Source organism: Lagopus muta, chromosome 19 (assembly GCF_023343835.1).
Source record: "Lagopus muta isolate bLagMut1 chromosome 19, bLagMut1 primary, whole genome shotgun sequence".
In the NCBI taxonomy this organism is placed as follows: Eukaryota; Metazoa; Chordata; class Aves; order Galliformes; family Phasianidae; genus Lagopus; species Lagopus muta.
The window spans coordinates 1,443,935-1,461,809 of NC_064451.1; the positions used below are offsets into that span (position 1 = coordinate 1,443,935).

Sequence of the window (17,875 nt, forward strand, 5' to 3'; positions counted from 1 at the left end):
AAAGGAATTTTGATTCATCATTTGTTTTTCCTTGCACAGCTGAAAATAATCATGCCACAAGTTTGTTTTTTAAAATACAAATCTGGCATTGAATTAGGTAAATTACAAAGCAACTGAAAAACTTTTCGACAGAGACTAATGACAAATGATTCAGTCACATCAAATCTGCTTGGGTCTTTATTTACATTTCTTTCTTCTTTAAAATCGGCCTAGCTCTAGGCTAACATTTTCTGATACCTGATGACATCTGCATATTTCTGACCTTTATCTAGCTGTAGAGTATATTTGCTTCAGCTCACATAGCCCAAGGTGCACATCTCTGTTCAAAAGGAGTCTAACTAATGCTCTTGAAGGCAGTCCAGGTCCAGAGATTGCAGACAGCAGCTGGAGCAGACTTGCAGCCTGTTCCCAAGAGCAGACTTTCAGTAGCACAGGGGACCTCCGGACAGTTTGCCAAGCTTCAACTCGCCTTGAACCTGCAGGGAGTTTCTCACCCCACACAGCTTGGAGGCAAATCAGCCCTGAGAATGCAGTCCCATCACTGTTCCAGAGAGCAGTGGAAGGAGGCCGTTGTATAGGCGTGAGAAAGAAGAGGCAGTGAGAACACATGAGCCTTGAGAAATTCTTCCTACACTAGCAATACCCATCTGAAACTCTACTGCATGTTGACAGGAAGGTTTTGCAAATGTCCCTCTCCTGCCTGTAAATCAGCTTTGTCGTGCAAGCCTACCCCTGTGCTCCCTACATGGTGCTTCAGGTATAGGATGGCAGCCTCCAGTGCTGCTTTCCCCCTTGGGTCAGGAGAAACCCCAGTGAAACCAAAGCCAGGGGCCAGCAGCACCTAAGGAGATCGCAGAGTACAGGGTATCTCCAGCTGATATCCACAGCTCATGTCCTGAAAGGTTTCTCCTTTTATCCTGCAGGTGGTGATGCTGCAGATGAGGCAGTGGAGTGGAAGACAGTGTGGTGGTGGCAGCAGGAGCTGGTGAGGGTGCTGCTCCCACGGAACAGGAGGCTGCTGCTGGAGGTGACAAACCTCAGGGAGAAGAAAAGGAGATTGATGTTTCTCAGGTACCTCACGTTGTTGTGTGGGGAGCATTAGAGGAATCCAGCCAGATCCAGCAGCTCCCACACAGGCGAGGCTGATGCAGCTCCATGCCCCAGGGTCCAGCAAGCAGTGAGGATGAGCATGTATTCTCAGTCAGTGCACACACAGAGCACACACACGCATATTTGTACACACACAGACAGCCATGGGAATCAAAGACAGGCACACGGGGTACTCACACAAGCACAAGCATTACCAGAGGCCTCATCACTTTCACATCTGGCTGAGCAGGTAGTGTTCTACTAGTGAGAATACATATATTCGTATGTACATGCTGACGTCACTCAAGTCCACTCACCTGAGTGTCTCCAGTGGCTGGCACCTGGATCTCTCCTGTAGCTTTCCTGTGTTTTAGTGATGGTAATGAGTGGTTTATTTGACTGGGTGTTTGTAGAGACAAGAGCTTTTGTGTGCTTTTACTGGAGGTGGAGTCATAATCAGCAGCGATTATCAGCATTCCTGTAACATCAATCAGATCAGCACCTGAGTTTTCTGAACTTTGCTTACTTTGTCTAGCAATTATGAGTTCCCTTGTGCCTTACTGCAACGAAGGCCTTTAGCTTCCCTCAATTTTCATAAGCCTACAAGCAAAAAAGCAATATAGAATGGATAAATGTAGTCTCACAATAATAAGCATTCTGGCTAGGAGACAGCTTTGTTTGAATTTTCGTTAGGCATCTCAATGAAATGCTTACACAGATTTTTGCTGGAGAGGGAGATGCACTTTTTTTTCTGTTCAATTGGTCTCAGATAATCTTTAAGACAAGGACAATCTTTAACCGAAAGCCTTCAGTAAGTGTAAAATGTGTCAGGACATTAAAATGAAAGGAAGGCGTTCCAGTTCCTTTGGTTGAGACACACAGAGGCGCACTTGTGAGGGTGGTGCAGTGTGCAGACCAGAACTGGATGGGAGGTGATTTCTGCAGGATGCAACAGGCTCTCTGTGGTGGAAAGCAGCTGGACGATGAGTTGGCTTGTGCCAGAGAGGTGTTTTTGTTTTTTGTAGGACTAAATGAAGTCAGTTTCTGGTTGCATCCAAATACGTAATGTGTTTAAAAGATGGATGGCGTGCTCTGATGGAGTGTGATTTTGTTGTTTGTTTTGCCTTTTCTAAAGAAAGCCCAAATACTGTGAGGCTTGTAGAGCAGGGCTGAGGTGAAAGTAAGAGACTTCCCTCAGGTGCAGCGCTTGGAAGAAGTGAAAGAACAATGGGAAACCACTGCCTTAAATTAACCTACTGAGAAAAAATGCTGGCAAGTAGGAAAAGTCACGCAGACAGTGGGACTGAATACAGTTTGTGCTCCAGATGCAGGGCAGCTGTTGGAAAGCAGTTCAGCAGAGGGTTCCAAGATGATGAGGTGTGTGGAGCAGGTGAGAAAGGAGAGAGACCTTGACAAGGTGCCGTGTAACGTGCTGCACAGCGTAAAGGCTCTGACTGGCTGTGCGTTGTTGCCTGAGCAGCCTTTGGAGTGAAGTCTCTGTTTCTGGAAGTAGAATAACTCCCTTGAACAGCAGGTCACGGTGAGATCCCACTTTGTGGCTTACAGCTGCTGTTAGTTCCCACCAGCTGGGAGCTGATAACTGATTTCCTTGTTGATGGCAGTCGTTCAGTTCAGTGGGATGAAGTATTTGTGCTACGGACGTGAGCGTTTCAGTGCTGCACGTTGCGAGTGCTGGCACAACAGGCAAATACTTGCAAGGTAGCTGAATGAGCAGTTGAGAAACGTTTGCAAATCTAGTTGCTGTATTAGATGGATAATATTCATCTGAATTGCTGGAACACTTTCTGGAGAGCAGCTAAATTTGGACCTGCTCCAATGCTTTTCTGCTACACTGTGCACAGAGAAAGGGAATGGAGCAGGTCAGAGAGAGCGGTTCTCAATCAAACAGCTGCAGGGATTTGCTACCAGCCAGGGAGAGGATTTCAGAGGAACTCGTTGTCCTGCCTGCTCTGCCTGCCCTCAGAACAGGGTCGAGGATACGAAAAGTGAGCTCCACTGGGAAAATGACTGCTTGGTGCTGCTGAGAGACAGAAGAGCCACTGAACGGCGTGCCTTTGGCAGTGTTTGTGCAGTTGGATAAGGTAGTGTTACATCTTCCATAAGGTGAAAATGTCACTGCTTTTGCACTTGGTGGCAGCAGTGCTTTAAGAAAATGCACACCCATACATAGGTGTGGAATGGGTGCAGCTTTAAAAGAAGCTGGTAGGTGGGCAGCTTGAAAGCCTTGGCGTTTGAGAGCAATCTGGGCTTTAGAGAGTTCTGTTTTTTGTGCTTGGAAGTGATTCCAGATGCTGCTCAGAGTGCTGCTGTCCTTTTGGTTCTGGTAGTTGAGGTCCTGCACAGTGGCAGCTCCAAAGCAAGAAATGGCGCTCGGTGAGACTTTTTTCCCTGCTTTTTGCACTCCACGTTTGCATTTCTGAACGAGGGGCTGCATGGTTTACAAACACGATGGCTGAACAATTTGTGAAGTTCTGAGCGCGTCCTTAAAAAGAATGGTACTGTTGTACATTCAGATACGGGATTGTCTTTCAAAGCAAATTAATTGCAGCTTTCTTTAACATAACTAGCAGTAGGACCCTTTTTCCAGCATTCAGCAGAACTTTCCCAGCGATAAATCAGACTGCATAAAAATAAATAGAATCTTTAAAGTGCCACCGGTGCACAAACAGCGTGGTGCATGCCTTTCACATTTCTGTTTCACAGCACGGAGGTATCAGAACTCTGTTTGCTTTGTTGAGAAGATACCAAAAGAAAACAGTTGCAGTGTTTGAAGATTGATTTGGGATGATGTCCATACAACTTGGTGGGATAGAAGTGACCACATGCAACCTGCAGTGAGCACCAAGCCACCTTGATGGGTTTCCAGTTCTGCGAGTATGTTAAGTGTTTGTACAATGTGCAGCATGCTCAGATGAGCCCTGGAATAGCTGAGTTGATCTGTAAGAAGGCAGGAGAACTCACAGCTCACTTAGCTGAGTAGCCTGGAGTCTTCCTGTAGAAGTCTTATATAGTTCCGTTTCCTTTCTTTGCTCAGAAAAGTGCTTCCCTGCTTGGGTATGGAATGCCCAATAATAGTGATAAGAGCTTGTGTGGTTTTAGTCCCACCTAACAGGGCTTTTGGGGTTCCTGAAGGATCCGCTGTAAGGATCACGTAAGTGCTCTGCAACATAGCTACAGCACTTACTGCTGTGTGCAGGATTACATTTCATGTGCAGCGTTGTCTTAAAAAGCCTGATGGAAGCACACCAAAGAGGAAAGGCTTCACTTTTGACAGTAACATTCAAGCAGCAGCAGCACTTCCTAGGGCCAAGGGAAAGCGAGGTGATGGTTGTGCAGACTGCACATCCCCAAGGCTGTGTGCATGACGGTCATTCGCTTCAGGTTGTTGTGGCACGGTATGAATTGTCACGTGTACCACACCTGGATGGGGCAAAGGTACATTTGACATTGATGCTGAGGTCAGTGGGTGATTCGACTGGATCTGTTACGCCTTGTGGTTTAACTAGGCCTGCCTCCTACCTCCTGGGTGTTTATAAGAATGTAATTTTGAAGGCGTTGGTCTGAAATGAAACCTCTGTTTTGTTGCTTATGGCCTCTGTGTTTGACCTGCCAATCCACTGGATTACCTCAGTGCTTTAGACAGGAAGGTGTAGATGCGTTGAACTGTGCTCAGTGGGGTACAGATGTATCAGACTGCTGCACTGCTAGGTGTAACTGCACAGTGCCGAGTGAATGAAGTGAAGAGCTTGAAAAGTTGGATCGCCGAGGTCCGCGGCTCGGAGCTGTCTCTGTCTCTGGCAGAACCGCCACGACTTTTAGCGAGGTACGGGGGGATTTAATCGCTTTCCTCATCGAGGATTCCCGCAGCAACCGTGCGGACACCGCTCTCAGTCGGGCTAGTCTCGCGAGAGCAGCTGACGCAGCGCGGGCGTTGCCTAGGCAGCGGCGGGAGATTTAAATGGGCGCAAACCGGAAGCGGCCCTTGATCGCCGTTACAAAAAGCCCTTGAGAGGCTCAGCAGAGGAGGTAGTACAGCTCTCTCCCAGGCTGCCTTAAGGTGGTGCTTTTGTAAGGTACCCCTGTCTGCACTCCCCTGCACGGAGTCTTGTTATTGCTATTGGTGGTAAGTGCCAGGGCACTTAGTGAACCCGGCAATAGTGTGAGGGTAGGGGGCAATAGTGTGAGGGTAGGGGGCAGCAGGGCAGGGCTGATCACTTGCACCCCTATAGGACTTTCTTGTTCAGTTAGTGAGCCTGCTGGTAGCCATGGGTGCACCCCGGCAGAAGGCTTCAAACACAAAAACTGTGAAGAGCCATGCAGAGGTCCCAAGCACGCGCAGCAGAAAGACAGTAGCCAAGAAGACGGTCCAGAGCCAGACTGAGGTCTGGTGCATGCATAGAGAGGAGAACAATGGTATGAAGAGTGTGGCGACTCAGACAGAGATAACATCACGAGATGCTAGTGCGCAGGTCACTGGCTGTGAGGAGTGCCACAGCCTGGCCTTTGCAATGCCACATGAAGGAGGCAGCACTTGTACAAAGTGCGAGCAATTGAATGACTTGCTCAGCCTTGTGATTAGCCTGAAGGAGGAAGTGGAGAGGCTGAGGACTATAAAAGAGTGTGAGAGGGAGATTGACTGGTGGTGTCAGTCCCTCTCAACCTCAGGTTCTCGGCACACAGACGAGGCTCCTCGCGGAGCACGTCAGCCCCTGCCACCTTACAAACACCTGGTAAAGGGGAACCAGCCAGCTGACAGCGTTTCAGCGAGCCCCCTGTCCTCTCTTCCCCCTAACAGCAATTTGAGAAGGGAGGAGGAGTGGAAACGGGTACCTGCTCGGCGGAGGGGGCATCCCCCATCCCGACCATCCCCGGCTCCCCAGGTGCCTCTGCGTAACAGGTTTGAGGCCCTGGAAGTTGAGGGGGGGGACGAGTGAGAGTGCGGAGACAGGTTCACCCATGAGGTTGCCTCAGGCGAAGCGGTTGCCCCCAACCCTCAAGACTGCTTCTACCTGTAAGGACAGGAGGGTGATTGTCATAGGCGACTCCCTTCTGCAAGGAACAGAAGGCCCTATATGCCGGCCCGACCCTACCCGCAGAGAGGTGTGCTGCCTTCCTGGAGCACGGGTCAGGGACATTTCAAAGAAAATTCCTGGGTTGATTCAGCCTTCAGATTATTACCCGCTTTTAATAATTCAGGCTGGCGGCGAGGAAGTTGATAAGGAAAGCCTGAGGTCTATCAAGAAAGACTTTAGGGGAATGGGGCGAATACTTGAAAGAGCTGGGGTGCAGGTGGTCTTTTCTTCTATGCCCGTGGTGTCAGGGAAAGGTGCAGAGAGGATCCAAAATACCCAACTCTTCAATAGATGGCTTAAGAGCTGGTGCAGGCGCAAGAATTTCGGCTTTTTTGACCATGGGGCAATTTACACTGCAGCTGGCATGATGGCTGCTGATGCATGCAGCCTGTCCCTGAGGGGTAAGAGGATCTTAGCTGAAGAATTAGCGGGACTCATTGACAGGTCTTTAAACTAGGAATGAAGGGGGAAGGGGACAAAATAAGGGCTACTGGGGTTGAACGGGTCATTCGAGGGCTTATACCAAACTCCATGGGCAATGACGGCAGAGTGCATAGGGAAGGACTAGGGCAGGGGGATGCTGGGGATGCTGCTGTTCTAGGGGATCCTAGATCCCTTATAAAGGTGGCGAGACAGATAGCCCGGCTGAAGTGCCTTTATACCAACGCACGCAGCCTGAGTAACAAGCAGGAGGAACTGGAAACTGTGATGCACTCGGGAAGTTATGACCTTGTTGCTATCACAGAAACATGGTGGGATGACTCCCACAATTGGGATACTGCCATCGACGGCTATAGACTCTTTAGGAGAGATAGGCAAGGTAGGAGGGGTGGGGGAGTTGCTCTCTATGTCAGAGATTGGATAAACTGTGAGGAGCTCCCTACGAGAAGCAGTCAGGAACAGGTTGAGAGCCTGTGGGTTAGGATTAGAGATGGGACAAATATAGGTCAGCTGGTGTTAGGGGTATACTACAGACCACCTGATCAAGGGGAGGCTGTTGACGAGGCTTTCTTGCTCCAGATGCGTGAGATGTCTGGCTCACGGGCTCTTGTCCTGGTGGGGGACTTCAACCATCCGGACATCTGCTGGGAAAACCACACGGCGAGCTGCAAGAGCTCCAGAAGGCTCTTGGAATCCGTTGATGATAGCTTTCTGGTTCAGGTATTGGACAGACCGACCAGAGGCGAAGCGTTGCTGGACCTGCTGCTCACCAACGCCGAGGAGATCATCAAAGGCGTCAAGGTTGGAGGCTGCCTGGGCTCCAGCGACCACGCCTGGTTGAGTTTGTGATCTCAAGCGATGTGGGCCTGGCAAAGAGCAGGACCAGGACACTGAACTTCAGAAGAGCAGACTTCAAGCTACTCAATGGATTGCTGGCCAAGATCCCCTGGCGCGCTGCCCTCAAAGACAAGGATGTTGAGGAGAGCTGGCAGCTCTTCAAAGATGCCCTCCTGGAAGCACAAGAGGTCTCCATTCCTCTGAATAAGAAAGTGGGCAGGCGAGGTAGGAAACCGGCATGGCTCAGCAAGGACCTGCTGAGAGAACTGAGGGCGAAGAAAGGGGTGTACAAGCTCTGGAAACAAGGCTGTGTCACCTGGGAAGAGTACAGGAATGCCGTCCGGACTTGCAGACGTGGGATCAGGGAAGCCAAGGCGCAGGCAGAACTGAACTTGGCAAGGGACGTGAAAAACAATAAGAAAATCTTCTACAGGTACATTGCCCAGAAGAGACAGGCCAAAACGGGCATACCTACTTTGGTAAATTTAAAAGGAGAACTGGCTTCAACAGATGAAGAGAAAGCTGAGGTGCTGAATGAGTTCTTCACCTCGGTCTTCACTGGTGGCCAGGATTCTGGTCTTTTTCACGTCCCTGAACCCTGCATCACCAAACCTCTATGTGGGGACCAAGGAGGTAAATCCCTCCCCACTGTAAGGGCAGAGCAAGTCCGAGAGTGCCTCCTTAGACTGAATGAATACAAGTCTATGGGGCCGGATGGCGTGCATCCCAGGGTCCTGAAGGAGCTGGCTGAGGTGGTTGCCGAGCCGCTCTCCATCATATTTGAGAAGTCGTGGCTGTCAGGTGAGGTCCCGGACGACTGGAGGAAGGGTCACGTCACTCCCATATACAAGAAGGGGAGCAGGGAGGACCTGGGGAACTACAGGCCGGTGAGTCTCACCTCCGTGCCTGGGAAGATCATGGAACAGATCCTCCTGGACAACATGCTCGGTCACATAAAGAATGAGCATGTGATCCGAGACAGCCAGCACGGCTTCACCAAAGGAAGGTCATGCCTAACTAATCTTGTGGCCTTCTATGATGGAGTGACGGCATTGGTGGACGAAGGGAAGGCGACCGATGTCATTTAGCTGGACCTGAGCAAGGCCTTTGACATGGTCCCCCACCACATCCTCATTCTCATTGGAGGGAAGTGGATTCGATGGGTGGACGACCCGATGGATAAGCAATTGGTTGAAAGGCCGCAGACAGAGGGTGGTGGTCAATGGCTCTATGTCCAGGTGGAGGCCGGTAACAAGTGGTGTCCCCCAAGGGTCTGTCTTGGGACCGGTGCTCTTTAACATCTTTATTAATGACATCGATGAGGGAATTGAGTGCACCCTCAGCAAGTTTGCTGACGACACCAAGCTGAGTGGTGCGGTTGATACGGTGGAAGGAAGGGATGCCATTCAGAGGGACCTCGACAGGCTGGAGGGCTGGGCTCGGGTGAACCTGATGAGGTTCAACACGGCAAAGTGCAGGGTTTTGCATTTGGGCCGGAAGAACCCCAGGCACCTGTACAGGCTGGGAGGAGCGGTCCTTGAGAGCAGCTCGGCAGAGAAGGACCTGGGGGTCCTGATGGACGAGAGACTGAACATGAGCCAGCAGTGCGCTCTGGCAGCTCGAAAGGCAAATGGGATCCTGGGCTCCATCAGGAGAGGGGTGGCCAGCAGGGACAGGGAGGTGATTGTCCCTCTCTACTCGGCTCTTGTGAGGCCCCATCTGGAGTCCTGTGTCCAGGTGTGGAGCCCTCAGTACAAGAAAGACATTGAGATTTTGGAAAGGGTCCAGAGGAGGGCGACTAAGATGATCAGGGGGCTGGAGCACCTCCCCTATGAGGACAGGCTGAGGGAGTTGGGCTTGTTCAGCCTGGAGAAGAGAAGGCTGCGGGGTGACCTCATGGCAGCCTATCAATACCTGAAGGGAACCTACAGCCAGGAGGGGAGTCAACTCTTCACAAGGGCTGACAACAGCAGGACTAGGGGAAATGGTTTTAAGTTGAAGGAGGGAAGATTTAGGTTGGATGTTAGGGGGAAGTTCTTTACTAGGAGAGTGGTTAGGCCCTGGAACGGGCTGCCCAGGGAGGTTGTGGATGCCCCGTCCTTGGACGTGTTTAAGGCCAGGTTGGACGGGGTCCTGGGCAACCTGATCTGAATGTGGATGTTTGGTGGCCCTGCTAGGCAGGGGGGTTGGAACTACATGATCCTTGGGGTCCCTTCCAACCCGGGTGATTCTGTGATTCTGCGATCTGTGAAAAACCCGAAATTTAAGGGGAAAAAGAGGGATTTCTAGGGGAAAAAGCCATATTTAAGGGGAAAAAACCCTAAATTTAAGGGGAATAACAGGGATTTCTAGGAGAAAAAGCCATATTTAAGGGGAAAAACCCCAGATTTAATGGGAATAACAGGGATTTCTGTGAGAAAACCCCAGATGTAATGGAAAAACAGACATTTGTAGGGGAACAAGCCATATATAATGGGAAAAACCCCAAATTTAAAAGGAAAAACAGGGATTTCTGGCAGAAAAAGCCATATTTAAGGGGAAAAACCCCAGATTAAAGATGAAAAAACAGGGATTTCTGGCAGAAAAAGCCATATTTAAGGGGAAAAACCCCAGATTTAATGGGAGAAATAGGGATTTCTGTGAGAAAAAGCCATATTTTAGGGTAAAAACCCCAGATTTAATAGGAAAAATAGGAATTTCTGTGAGAAAAGCCCAGATGTAATGGAAACACAGGAATTTTTAGGAGGAAAAGCCATATTTTAGGGTAAAAACCCCAGATTTAAGAGGAAAAACAGGGATTTCTAGGTGGAAAAGCCATATTGAAGGGTAAAAACCCCAGATTGCAAGGGAAAACCAGGGATTTCTGTGAGAAAAAGCCACATTTAAGGGGAAATACCCCAGATATTGTTGGAAAAAGAGTGATTTCTAGCAGAAAAAGCCGTATTTAAGGGGAAAAAAACCCAGATTTAAAGGGGAAACCAGGGATTTCTGACAGAAAATGCCATATTTAAGGGGAAAAAACCCAGATTTAAGGGGAATAACAGGGATTTCTAGCAGAAAAAGCCATATGTAAGTGGAAAAAACCCCATATTTCAGGGGAAAAGAGGGATTTTTTGGGAGAAAAAAGCATATTTAAGGGGAAAAGCCGCCGGTGTAATGGGAAAAACAGGGATTTCTGTGAGCAAACCCCAGATTTAAGGGGAAAAAAGCCCAGATTGAATGGAAAACCAGGGATTTCTGGCAGAAGAAGCCATGTTTAAGGGCAAAAACTGCAGATTTATGGGGCAAAATAGGGATTTCTGTGAGAAAAGCCCAGATGTAATGGAAAAACAGGGATTTTTTTGGAATAAAAGCCACATTTAAGGGGAAATAACCCAGATTGAAGGGGCAAAACAGAGATTTCTGGGAGAAAACCCCTGATTTAAGGGGAAAAACCCCACATTAAAAAGGAAAAACGGATTTCTGGAAGAAAAAGCCATATTTAAGGGTAAAAATCCCAGATTTAATTGGAAAACCAGGATTTTCTGGCAGAAAAAGCCATATTTAAGGGTAAGAACTCCAGATTGAATGGGAAAAACGGATTTTTAGCAGAATAAGCCATATTTAAGGGTAAAAAAAGGGATTTCTGGCAGAAAAAGCCATATTTAGGGGGAAAAACCCCAGATTTAATGGCAATAACAGGGATTTCTGTGAGAAATCCCCAGATTTAAGGGGAAAAAACAGAGATTTCTAGGAGAAAACCCCTGATTTAGTTGGAAAAAACAGGGATTTCTAGCAGAAAAAGCCACATTTAAGGGGAAATACCCCTGATTTAATGGGAGAAACAGGAATTTTCTGGTTTGCCCAGGCGGTTGGTAGGGCCGGGGCAGGAAGTGCTTCGTGCCGGCGGAGAGTACTTCCGGGGCAGCGCGGCATGGCGGCGCAGGGCCGGTGAGCGGGGCCGGGAGGAGCGGGCTGTGTGCTGGGAGCGGGGTTGGGCCTGGGTGCGGGGGCATGGAGGGGCGCTCGGGGGAGGAGCTGGCGGTGCTGCCGGCACGCAGAGGCGATGCGTGCGGCGCCGGCGAGTGGTGCGGGGTCGGGGGGCAGCTTCCTGTGAGGGAAGGCCGTGCGAGTGCGGAGGTTTGTTGGTGTTTGGGGTGTGCGAAGGAGGAGGCCCCGTAGGGCCTGGTTGTAGGCAGCAAAGCCCGGGCGGGCGGTGGAGCAAGGCGCCCGGGTGCTGTGTTGGCCGGAGGGTGCGGAGCTGGAAGAAGGTTTGTGAAGATGTGCTTGCTGTGGACGTCCCTTCTTGGGCCGAGCCAGGGCTGCCGTTGTGTGTGATTGTGTTTGTTGCTTGGGAGAAGTGCTGCCTCAGTAGAGTGGGGGGAGGGAGAGGGAGATTGTAAGACTGCCATCAGTCAGGAGCCCGGCACGTTTCTGCCTGCTTGGCTCATGCTGTTGTGTGGGTCCCCGCGAAGCATCGGTGAGCCAGGTTGGCCCCGTGTGTGTGCCAGCATTGTGCGCGGATGTGGAATGGAGTGAGAGTGATTGTAATGAAAATGCAGCTGGCCGTATTTCTGGTAGGGAATGGTTGAATCCGCAGGCGTGAGGCGCAAGAGGAGGCGCTGGATGCTAAGGTGGAAAGCGGAGCTTGTGTGTGCCAGGAGGCAGGCGTGGTGAGGTGCGCTTTGGAGCCTGCTGTTGTTGGCGCTGGGCTCGGGAGGCCCCTGAACATGGCGCTGTGTGCTGCGTGTGCCAGCCCCAAGAGATTCCCGTGTGGAAGAAGGGAGAGGATGAAGGAGGCCGAGGGCCCTTTTCTCGGGGCCGGCTCCTCTGTGGCCTCTTGCTTGCCGGAGAGAAGGGCTGCCCGCTGGGCACAGGGAGCGCCTTCTAGCTGCCGTCCCGTGCCCTGTCCTGCAGCCCCCTCCTCATGCTATGTGGAACGCCATTGGCAGCAGTGCGGCTGCCAATTTAGAACCTTCGCCGCATCACAGCCGTCACCTTGGTCACCGCTGCCCCGGCCAACGCACTCGCCTCTGTGAGCTCTGGCAGCCATGTCAGGAGCAAAGAGAGCGAGGGGCGAAGCTTGCCCTATTTCCCATCGGAAGGGAGAGCTGGGGGCCCCAGTAGCGAAGAGGAGGAGGGGGGCCGCCTTGACCATCAAGCGGAGGAGGAAGGAGAAGAGAGTCCGTTTCCATCGCGCCTGGACCAGCGCTGTGACCACCTCCGTGGAGCCCATGGAGGTGGATCCACCTCCGGATGAGCCCATGGAGGTGGATCCACCTCCGGATGAGCCCATGGAGGTGGATCCGCCTGCGGCACAGCTGGCCTGGCACCACACCACCGTGCCAGGCCCCGCATGGGCGCCGTCACAGCTCCACCGCCATCGCTGGTCCAGGCGCTCGGCTCCTTACCCGCTGCGCGGCCCCCGCCCCCAGCATTAGCTGGGTGGCATGAGTTACCATCTGCTCCTCCTCTGGAGCCAATTCTGCGGGCCCCCAGCTCCATCTTCACCCTGTTAAGTCCCCGTCCCTGGTTTCCTTGTTGATTTTAGTGTTAAGTTTAGTGTTAGTGTTAGGATTAGGTTATTGTTCACGTTTTAGTGTTAGGAGTAGGTTCTTGTTCATGTTTGAGAGTTAGGAGTAGGTTCTTGTTCATGTTTTAGAGTTAGGCATAGGTTCCTGTTCTTCTGTTAGAGTTAGGCATAGGTTCCTTGTAGTCTTTTAGTGTTAGGCATAGGTTCCTGTTCATACTTGACAGTTAGGGGTCGATTGCTCCTGTTGGGTGGCAGTGAGCAGCGCTCACTCGGTAAGCACACGCCTGATTGCTCATGCGAAGACATGAGTGCGAGTGCCGTGAGCACGGAGGCCCGATGGCATCTTGGATGGATTGAATTTGCAGCTTGTGACTTTTGTGTTGCAGACCGTCGAGGAGCAGAGTGTGAGTGGCTGCGCCGTTGCGTTGGGCCTCAGGAGAACAGTGTGTGACTGTGTCTCGAGCATCGTGCGTGGCCGTTGGCAGGTAGGTGTGCCTTCCTTTGCAGTAAGCAGTGCTTAGGCGTGAGCCCAGCTCATGCCCCTGTCCTCAGCAGATGGGCTTTCTGCGTGCTTTATTGCTGTGCTTGGTGCCGTCCGGCACAGCAGCAGCAAGGCCGTGAAGACGTACGTAGCCAGGTAGATGCAAATGCGCAGCTGATGGTAGGAATACTCTTGTTGTTGGTGTTCATGAGACAGTGATCGTGCGTGTGCGATCAAGCTCAGGGAGAAGTTGATTCTTGCCTGTTCAGCTCTGGCTGAAATGCAAGTTTGGCGTCCCTCCTTGTGGTTGGGTCGGAAGACCAAGGCTATCTTGAGAGCACGTCTGTGAGTCAGGCTGGGAGTTTTTGCTAGCAGGAAGTCACAGCGTCGGGGTGCACGAATGGAATGATGGCTCTCGTTTGCCCCTTGTAGAAAGCAGCCTCCTGGAGAGCAGCAGAGCAGCAGGCTGTCTGCGCTATGGCCGCTGAAGTGCGTTTCTCGCCCCCTGAGGTCCCTGAGCCCACGCTGATGGAGAACGTGCTGCGCTCCGGCCTCTTCTTTGGAGCCGTTTTCCAGCTGGTGTGCGTGTGGGCCATAACCCTGCCAGTTCCCAAGTGCCCAGAGACAGTAAGTAGCGCTCTGTTTGATAGAGGTTGATAGAAATGCTGAGGCAATGGGCTGGGAGGGAAGCAGCTGGAGCCGTTGCCTACGGTAGCGCGCCGCGGCATTGCTGAGGGTGCGGCAGTTTGTTGTGTGCTTCCTTGGGCGTGCGTGCTGTTCGTGGTGGCACGCAAGGAGCCTGGAGGTGCAAGCTCATCTTATCGTGGTGCTGCTGCTGCTGCCTCTGTGGGCTGTGAGTGGCAGGCAGGGCGTCCCCCTGTGCAGGGACTGCCTTGCAGGCAAGGCCTGTAGACTGTAGGTGACGTGGGATTTTTGGGCACAAGACAGAGGTGGAGTTTCTGTTGTGCCCTGATGTCAGGAAGGCAATGTGCAGCACTGGCACCCAGAGCTGCCCAGTCAGGTGACTTGAGCTCCCAAAGCGAGCTGTGGGGCAATTGTCAGAAAGTTCCCTGACTTGACTGTTGGTGAATTGATTCGTGTAGGACTGGGACGGCTTGGAGTCTAAGACTTGGGAGACGGTGAAGAAACCAAAGGCAAGTGCTGCACAGCTAAGCAAGAAAGCCAAGAAGGAAAGCCAAAAGAAACGGTGAGGGCTTGAGCGCTAAGCCTCCAAGGCCAAAGGAAGCAGCTGGAATGCTGGCTGAGAGGTGCTCCAAAGGCAGCGCACTGTCCGTCTGGTTTTGTGGCGTGGCCGTGCTTTCCCTTGCCCGGACATTGGAGAGGAACTGAGGAAGCTGGAAGGGCTTCTGATGCGCGACCAAGAAATCGGACTTTGCCTGTGCGGGATTTCATGTGTGGCAAGAGCTGGGGACGCTGCATTCCTTCAGGGTCCTTCAGCTCGATAGCTGTTTCAGAATGTTGATGATGAGGTGAACTTAGCGCGTGTCGCTGGTCCTGAGCGGTATCCAGCCTATTTTATTGTCTGTTGACGTATCTACAGAATGCAACCCAAATCCCTTAGTTTAAAATAAAAGGGAAAGAAAGCTTTTAGACCTGGTGCTGCCTCTTTCAGTAGCTGGTCCAAACATGCCTGGCTTGGGCTGGCAGTGGCAGGGCGATGAACGGGCCGGCTTCACGTCCCTCCCTGGCGATGGAGCTGCTTTTCCCGCGTTTCCATGCTGGTCTTGCCCAGCGGTGGCCTTTCAGCCAAAGCGTAAGTGCGAGCGAAGCGTGTGAGCATCAGCTTGCTCTGTGAGGCGTGAGAGAAAGAAAAGGAGAGGAAGCAGCGCGCGAGGAAGCCAGGTGTCCCTGCACTCAGCCCCTTGAGCTCGTCCCTCCAGCTTCCCTGGTGGCTTTTTCAGCCTTGTGTAGCACTGACTGTTCCTGCTTGCCCTGGGAAGGCCAGCTGCAGCTGCGGGCAGCCGTGGCCTGCACGTCAGGCTGCCGTTGAGCCGCGAGGAGTTCAAGTGCGGGTGGGCTGGTGTGAAGAGCAGCGCTGGGAGTGGGGCAGGAGGAGAGGGCAGCGGGAGGGCTGCAGGTGAGCGCGCCTCGGGCCCAGAGCTCAGGCGTGAGCCGGGAGGGCAGCGAGCCGTGCTGCGCTGCTTCAGCTGCAGTGGCTTGGAGCGCGTCATGGGCAGCGGCGCGTGTGGAGCGTCTGGGTGCTGCGAGGGCACCTTGGTGAGCCGGAGCCCGAGAGAGGAGAGGAGAGCAGAGGAGAGCAGAGGCCGCACGTCAAGAGTGTCTGCCTGCCATTTTGGCTTGGCGCGTCGGCGTCTTCCTCCATCCACGAAGGAGCCTGCACGGTGCACTGGGTCCAGCGTGCTACACGGCACTGCCTTCTGCTGCCTGCCTGCCTGCCTGCCTGCCTGGCCGCCTGCCTGCTGCACTGCTGGAGAGGAAAGAGCGGATTGTCGGGCTGCGTGCAGCCAAGGAGCTGGCTGCAAAGGAGGGAAAGGGAGTATTGAGGAGCGGTTAGTGCGTGTTAGGTTTGGGTGTGGATGCAGCGGGGGCCGAGTCACCTCCATCAGCTGCTGGGGGCTGGGGCCGAGCCCGGTGCGTGGGGCTGCGCTGCGGGCAGGAGGGCTGCGGGGCTGGGGCAGTGGTGTGGGTGCAGCACCTGGGGCCGTGAGAGGGCGTGCAGCAGGGAGGGCGTTGGGCCCGAGCCGCGCTCGTGTTTGTGGCAGCACAGGGGCTGCAGGGGATGGCAGGAGCGCAGAGCAGAGCGGGGAGAGCCGGGCTGTATGAAGGCCAGGGCATGAAGTCTTCCCTTGGCAGCTACGGAGCTGCTGGGCTTTTCCCCCAAGTCTTCAGACTGTGGGGTGATAAGGCTCCGCAGCAAAGCCAGCCGGGCCCTCCTGATACCTAGGAAAGGGCAAAACAAATCAGAGTCTTTCAAGAGCACAAAGCAGTGAAGCACAGCACAAGCCATTTATTGCCTGCGTAGGTGATCTTCTCCAGGCATGTCCATTGGAGATGTGCAGACTGCGTGTGGACAGAAAGCAAACGGAAGGCAGGGGAGGGGCGGGGAGGGGAGGGGATGGGTGGGGAGGAGAAGAAAGTAAGAAATGAAAGGAAAGAAAAAGGGAAATGTGAAGGGGAAGAGAGAAAGAGAAAAGGAAAGGAAGAGAAAAGAGAAGCAAGGCAAAGAAAAGCAAGGCAAAGGAAAGCAAAAGGGGGAAAAGGGAAAAGGCAGAAAAGGAGAAGAAGACAAGTCGCATGCCGCCGGCGCCACCCGAGGGGAATCCGGCAGCGGCCCCCCCCAGCTGCCCCTCCCCCTCGTCCAGGCCCCGGGCCGCCCCCAGGCCGGCCTTAGCAACGTGACGCCGCAGGCGGTTGGTAGGGCCGGGGCAGGAAGTGCTTGGTGCCGGCGGAGAGCACTTCCGGGGCAGCGCGGCATGGCGGCGCCGGGCCGGTGAGCGGGGCCGGGAGGAGCGGGCTGTGTGCTGGGAGCGGGGTCGGGCCTGGGTGCGGGGGCATGGAGGGGCGCTCGGGGGAGGAGCTGGCGGTGCTGCCGGCACGCAGAGGCGATGCGTGCGGCGCCGGCGAGTGGTGCGGGGTCGGGGGGCAGCTTCCTGTGAGGGAAGGCCGTGCGAGTGCGGAGCTTTGTTGGTGTTTGGGGTGTGCGAAGGAGGAGGCCCCGTAGGGCCTGGTTGTAGGCAGCAAAGCCCGGGCGGGCGGTGGAGCAAGGCGCCCGGGTGCTGTGTTGGCCGGAGGGTGCGGAGCTGGAAGAAGGTTTGTGAAGATGTGCTTGCTGTGGACGTCCCTTCTTGGGCCGAGCCAGGGCTGCCGTTGTGTGTGATTGTGTTTGTTGCTTGGGAGAAGTGCTGCCTCACTAGAGTGGGGGGAGGGAGAGGGAGATTGTAAGACTGCCATCAGTCAGGAGCACGGCACGTTTCTGGTACAAAACCCCAGATCTAAGGGGAAAAACAGGGATTTCTAGCAGAAAAGGCCATATTTAAGGGGAAAAAAAAAGAAGTTTCATGGGAAAAACTGGGATTTCTTGTAGAAAAAGCCGTATATGAGGGGAAAAATCCCAAATTTAAGGGAAAAAAAAAGGTTTTTGTGGCAAAAAATATATATATTTGAAGGCAAAACAGAGATTTTTATGAGAAAAAGTCGTATTTAAGGACAAAAAACCCTTGGTTTAAGGGTCAAAACAGGGATTTGTAGCTGAAAAAGACGTATTTAAAGGGAAAAACCCCTGATTTAATGAGATAAACAGGGATTTCTAGGAGAAAAAGCCGTAATTAAGGGGAAAAAAAACCCAGATTTAATAGGATATAAGAGATTTCTAGCAGAAAAAGCCATATGTAAGTGGAAAACCCCATATTTAAGGGGTAAAACAGGGATTTTTTGGGAGAA

The 17,875-nt window shown here is 52.7% G+C and overlaps 2 protein-coding genes across 3 annotated transcripts in view; both read left to right on the forward strand.

The window, feature by feature from the left end:
- Window positions 1–948: 948 nt before the first annotated feature.
- Window positions 949–15,428, forward strand: LOC125702695 (protein MANBAL-like). 2 transcript variants are annotated; one of them, XM_048966309.1, is made up of 4 exons: window positions 949–1,071; window positions 13,359–13,457; window positions 13,886–14,080; window positions 14,557–15,428. In XM_048966309.1, exons 3-4 carry the CDS (start codon window positions 13,931–13,933, stop codon window positions 14,662–14,664), a joined length of 258 nt encoding a protein of 85 aa, XP_048822266.1. In that variant the 5' UTR covers window positions 949–1,071; window positions 13,359–13,457; window positions 13,886–13,930; the 3' UTR covers window positions 14,665–15,428. The 2 variants fall into 2 exon arrangements, with proteins under 2 accessions (XP_048822266.1, XP_048822265.1); XM_048966308.1 differs by lacking the exon at window positions 949–1,071 and adding an exon at window positions 11,374–11,390.
- Window positions 15,429–16,680: 1,252 nt separating this feature from the next.
- Window positions 16,681–17,875, forward strand: part of LOC125702693 (uncharacterized) — a 166,647-nt gene continuing 165,452 nt past the window's right edge. The window contains exon 1 of the mRNA XM_048966303.1: window positions 16,681–16,925. The gene's annotated coding sequence lies outside the window, so the exon portion shown is untranslated. The remainder of the gene's footprint in view (window positions 16,926–17,875) is intronic.

Excerpts from the sequence above, each read along its gene's own strand:
- LOC125702695 (XM_048966309.1), top strand. The coding sequence starts at position 13,931 with ATGGCCGCTGAAGTGCGTTTCTCGCCCCCTGAGGTCCCTGAGCCCACG. Across the intron at positions 14,081-14,556 it reads TTCCCAAGTGCCCAGAGACA|GACTGGGACGGCTTGGAGTC; the intron begins GTAAGTAGCGCT and ends TGATTCGTGTAG.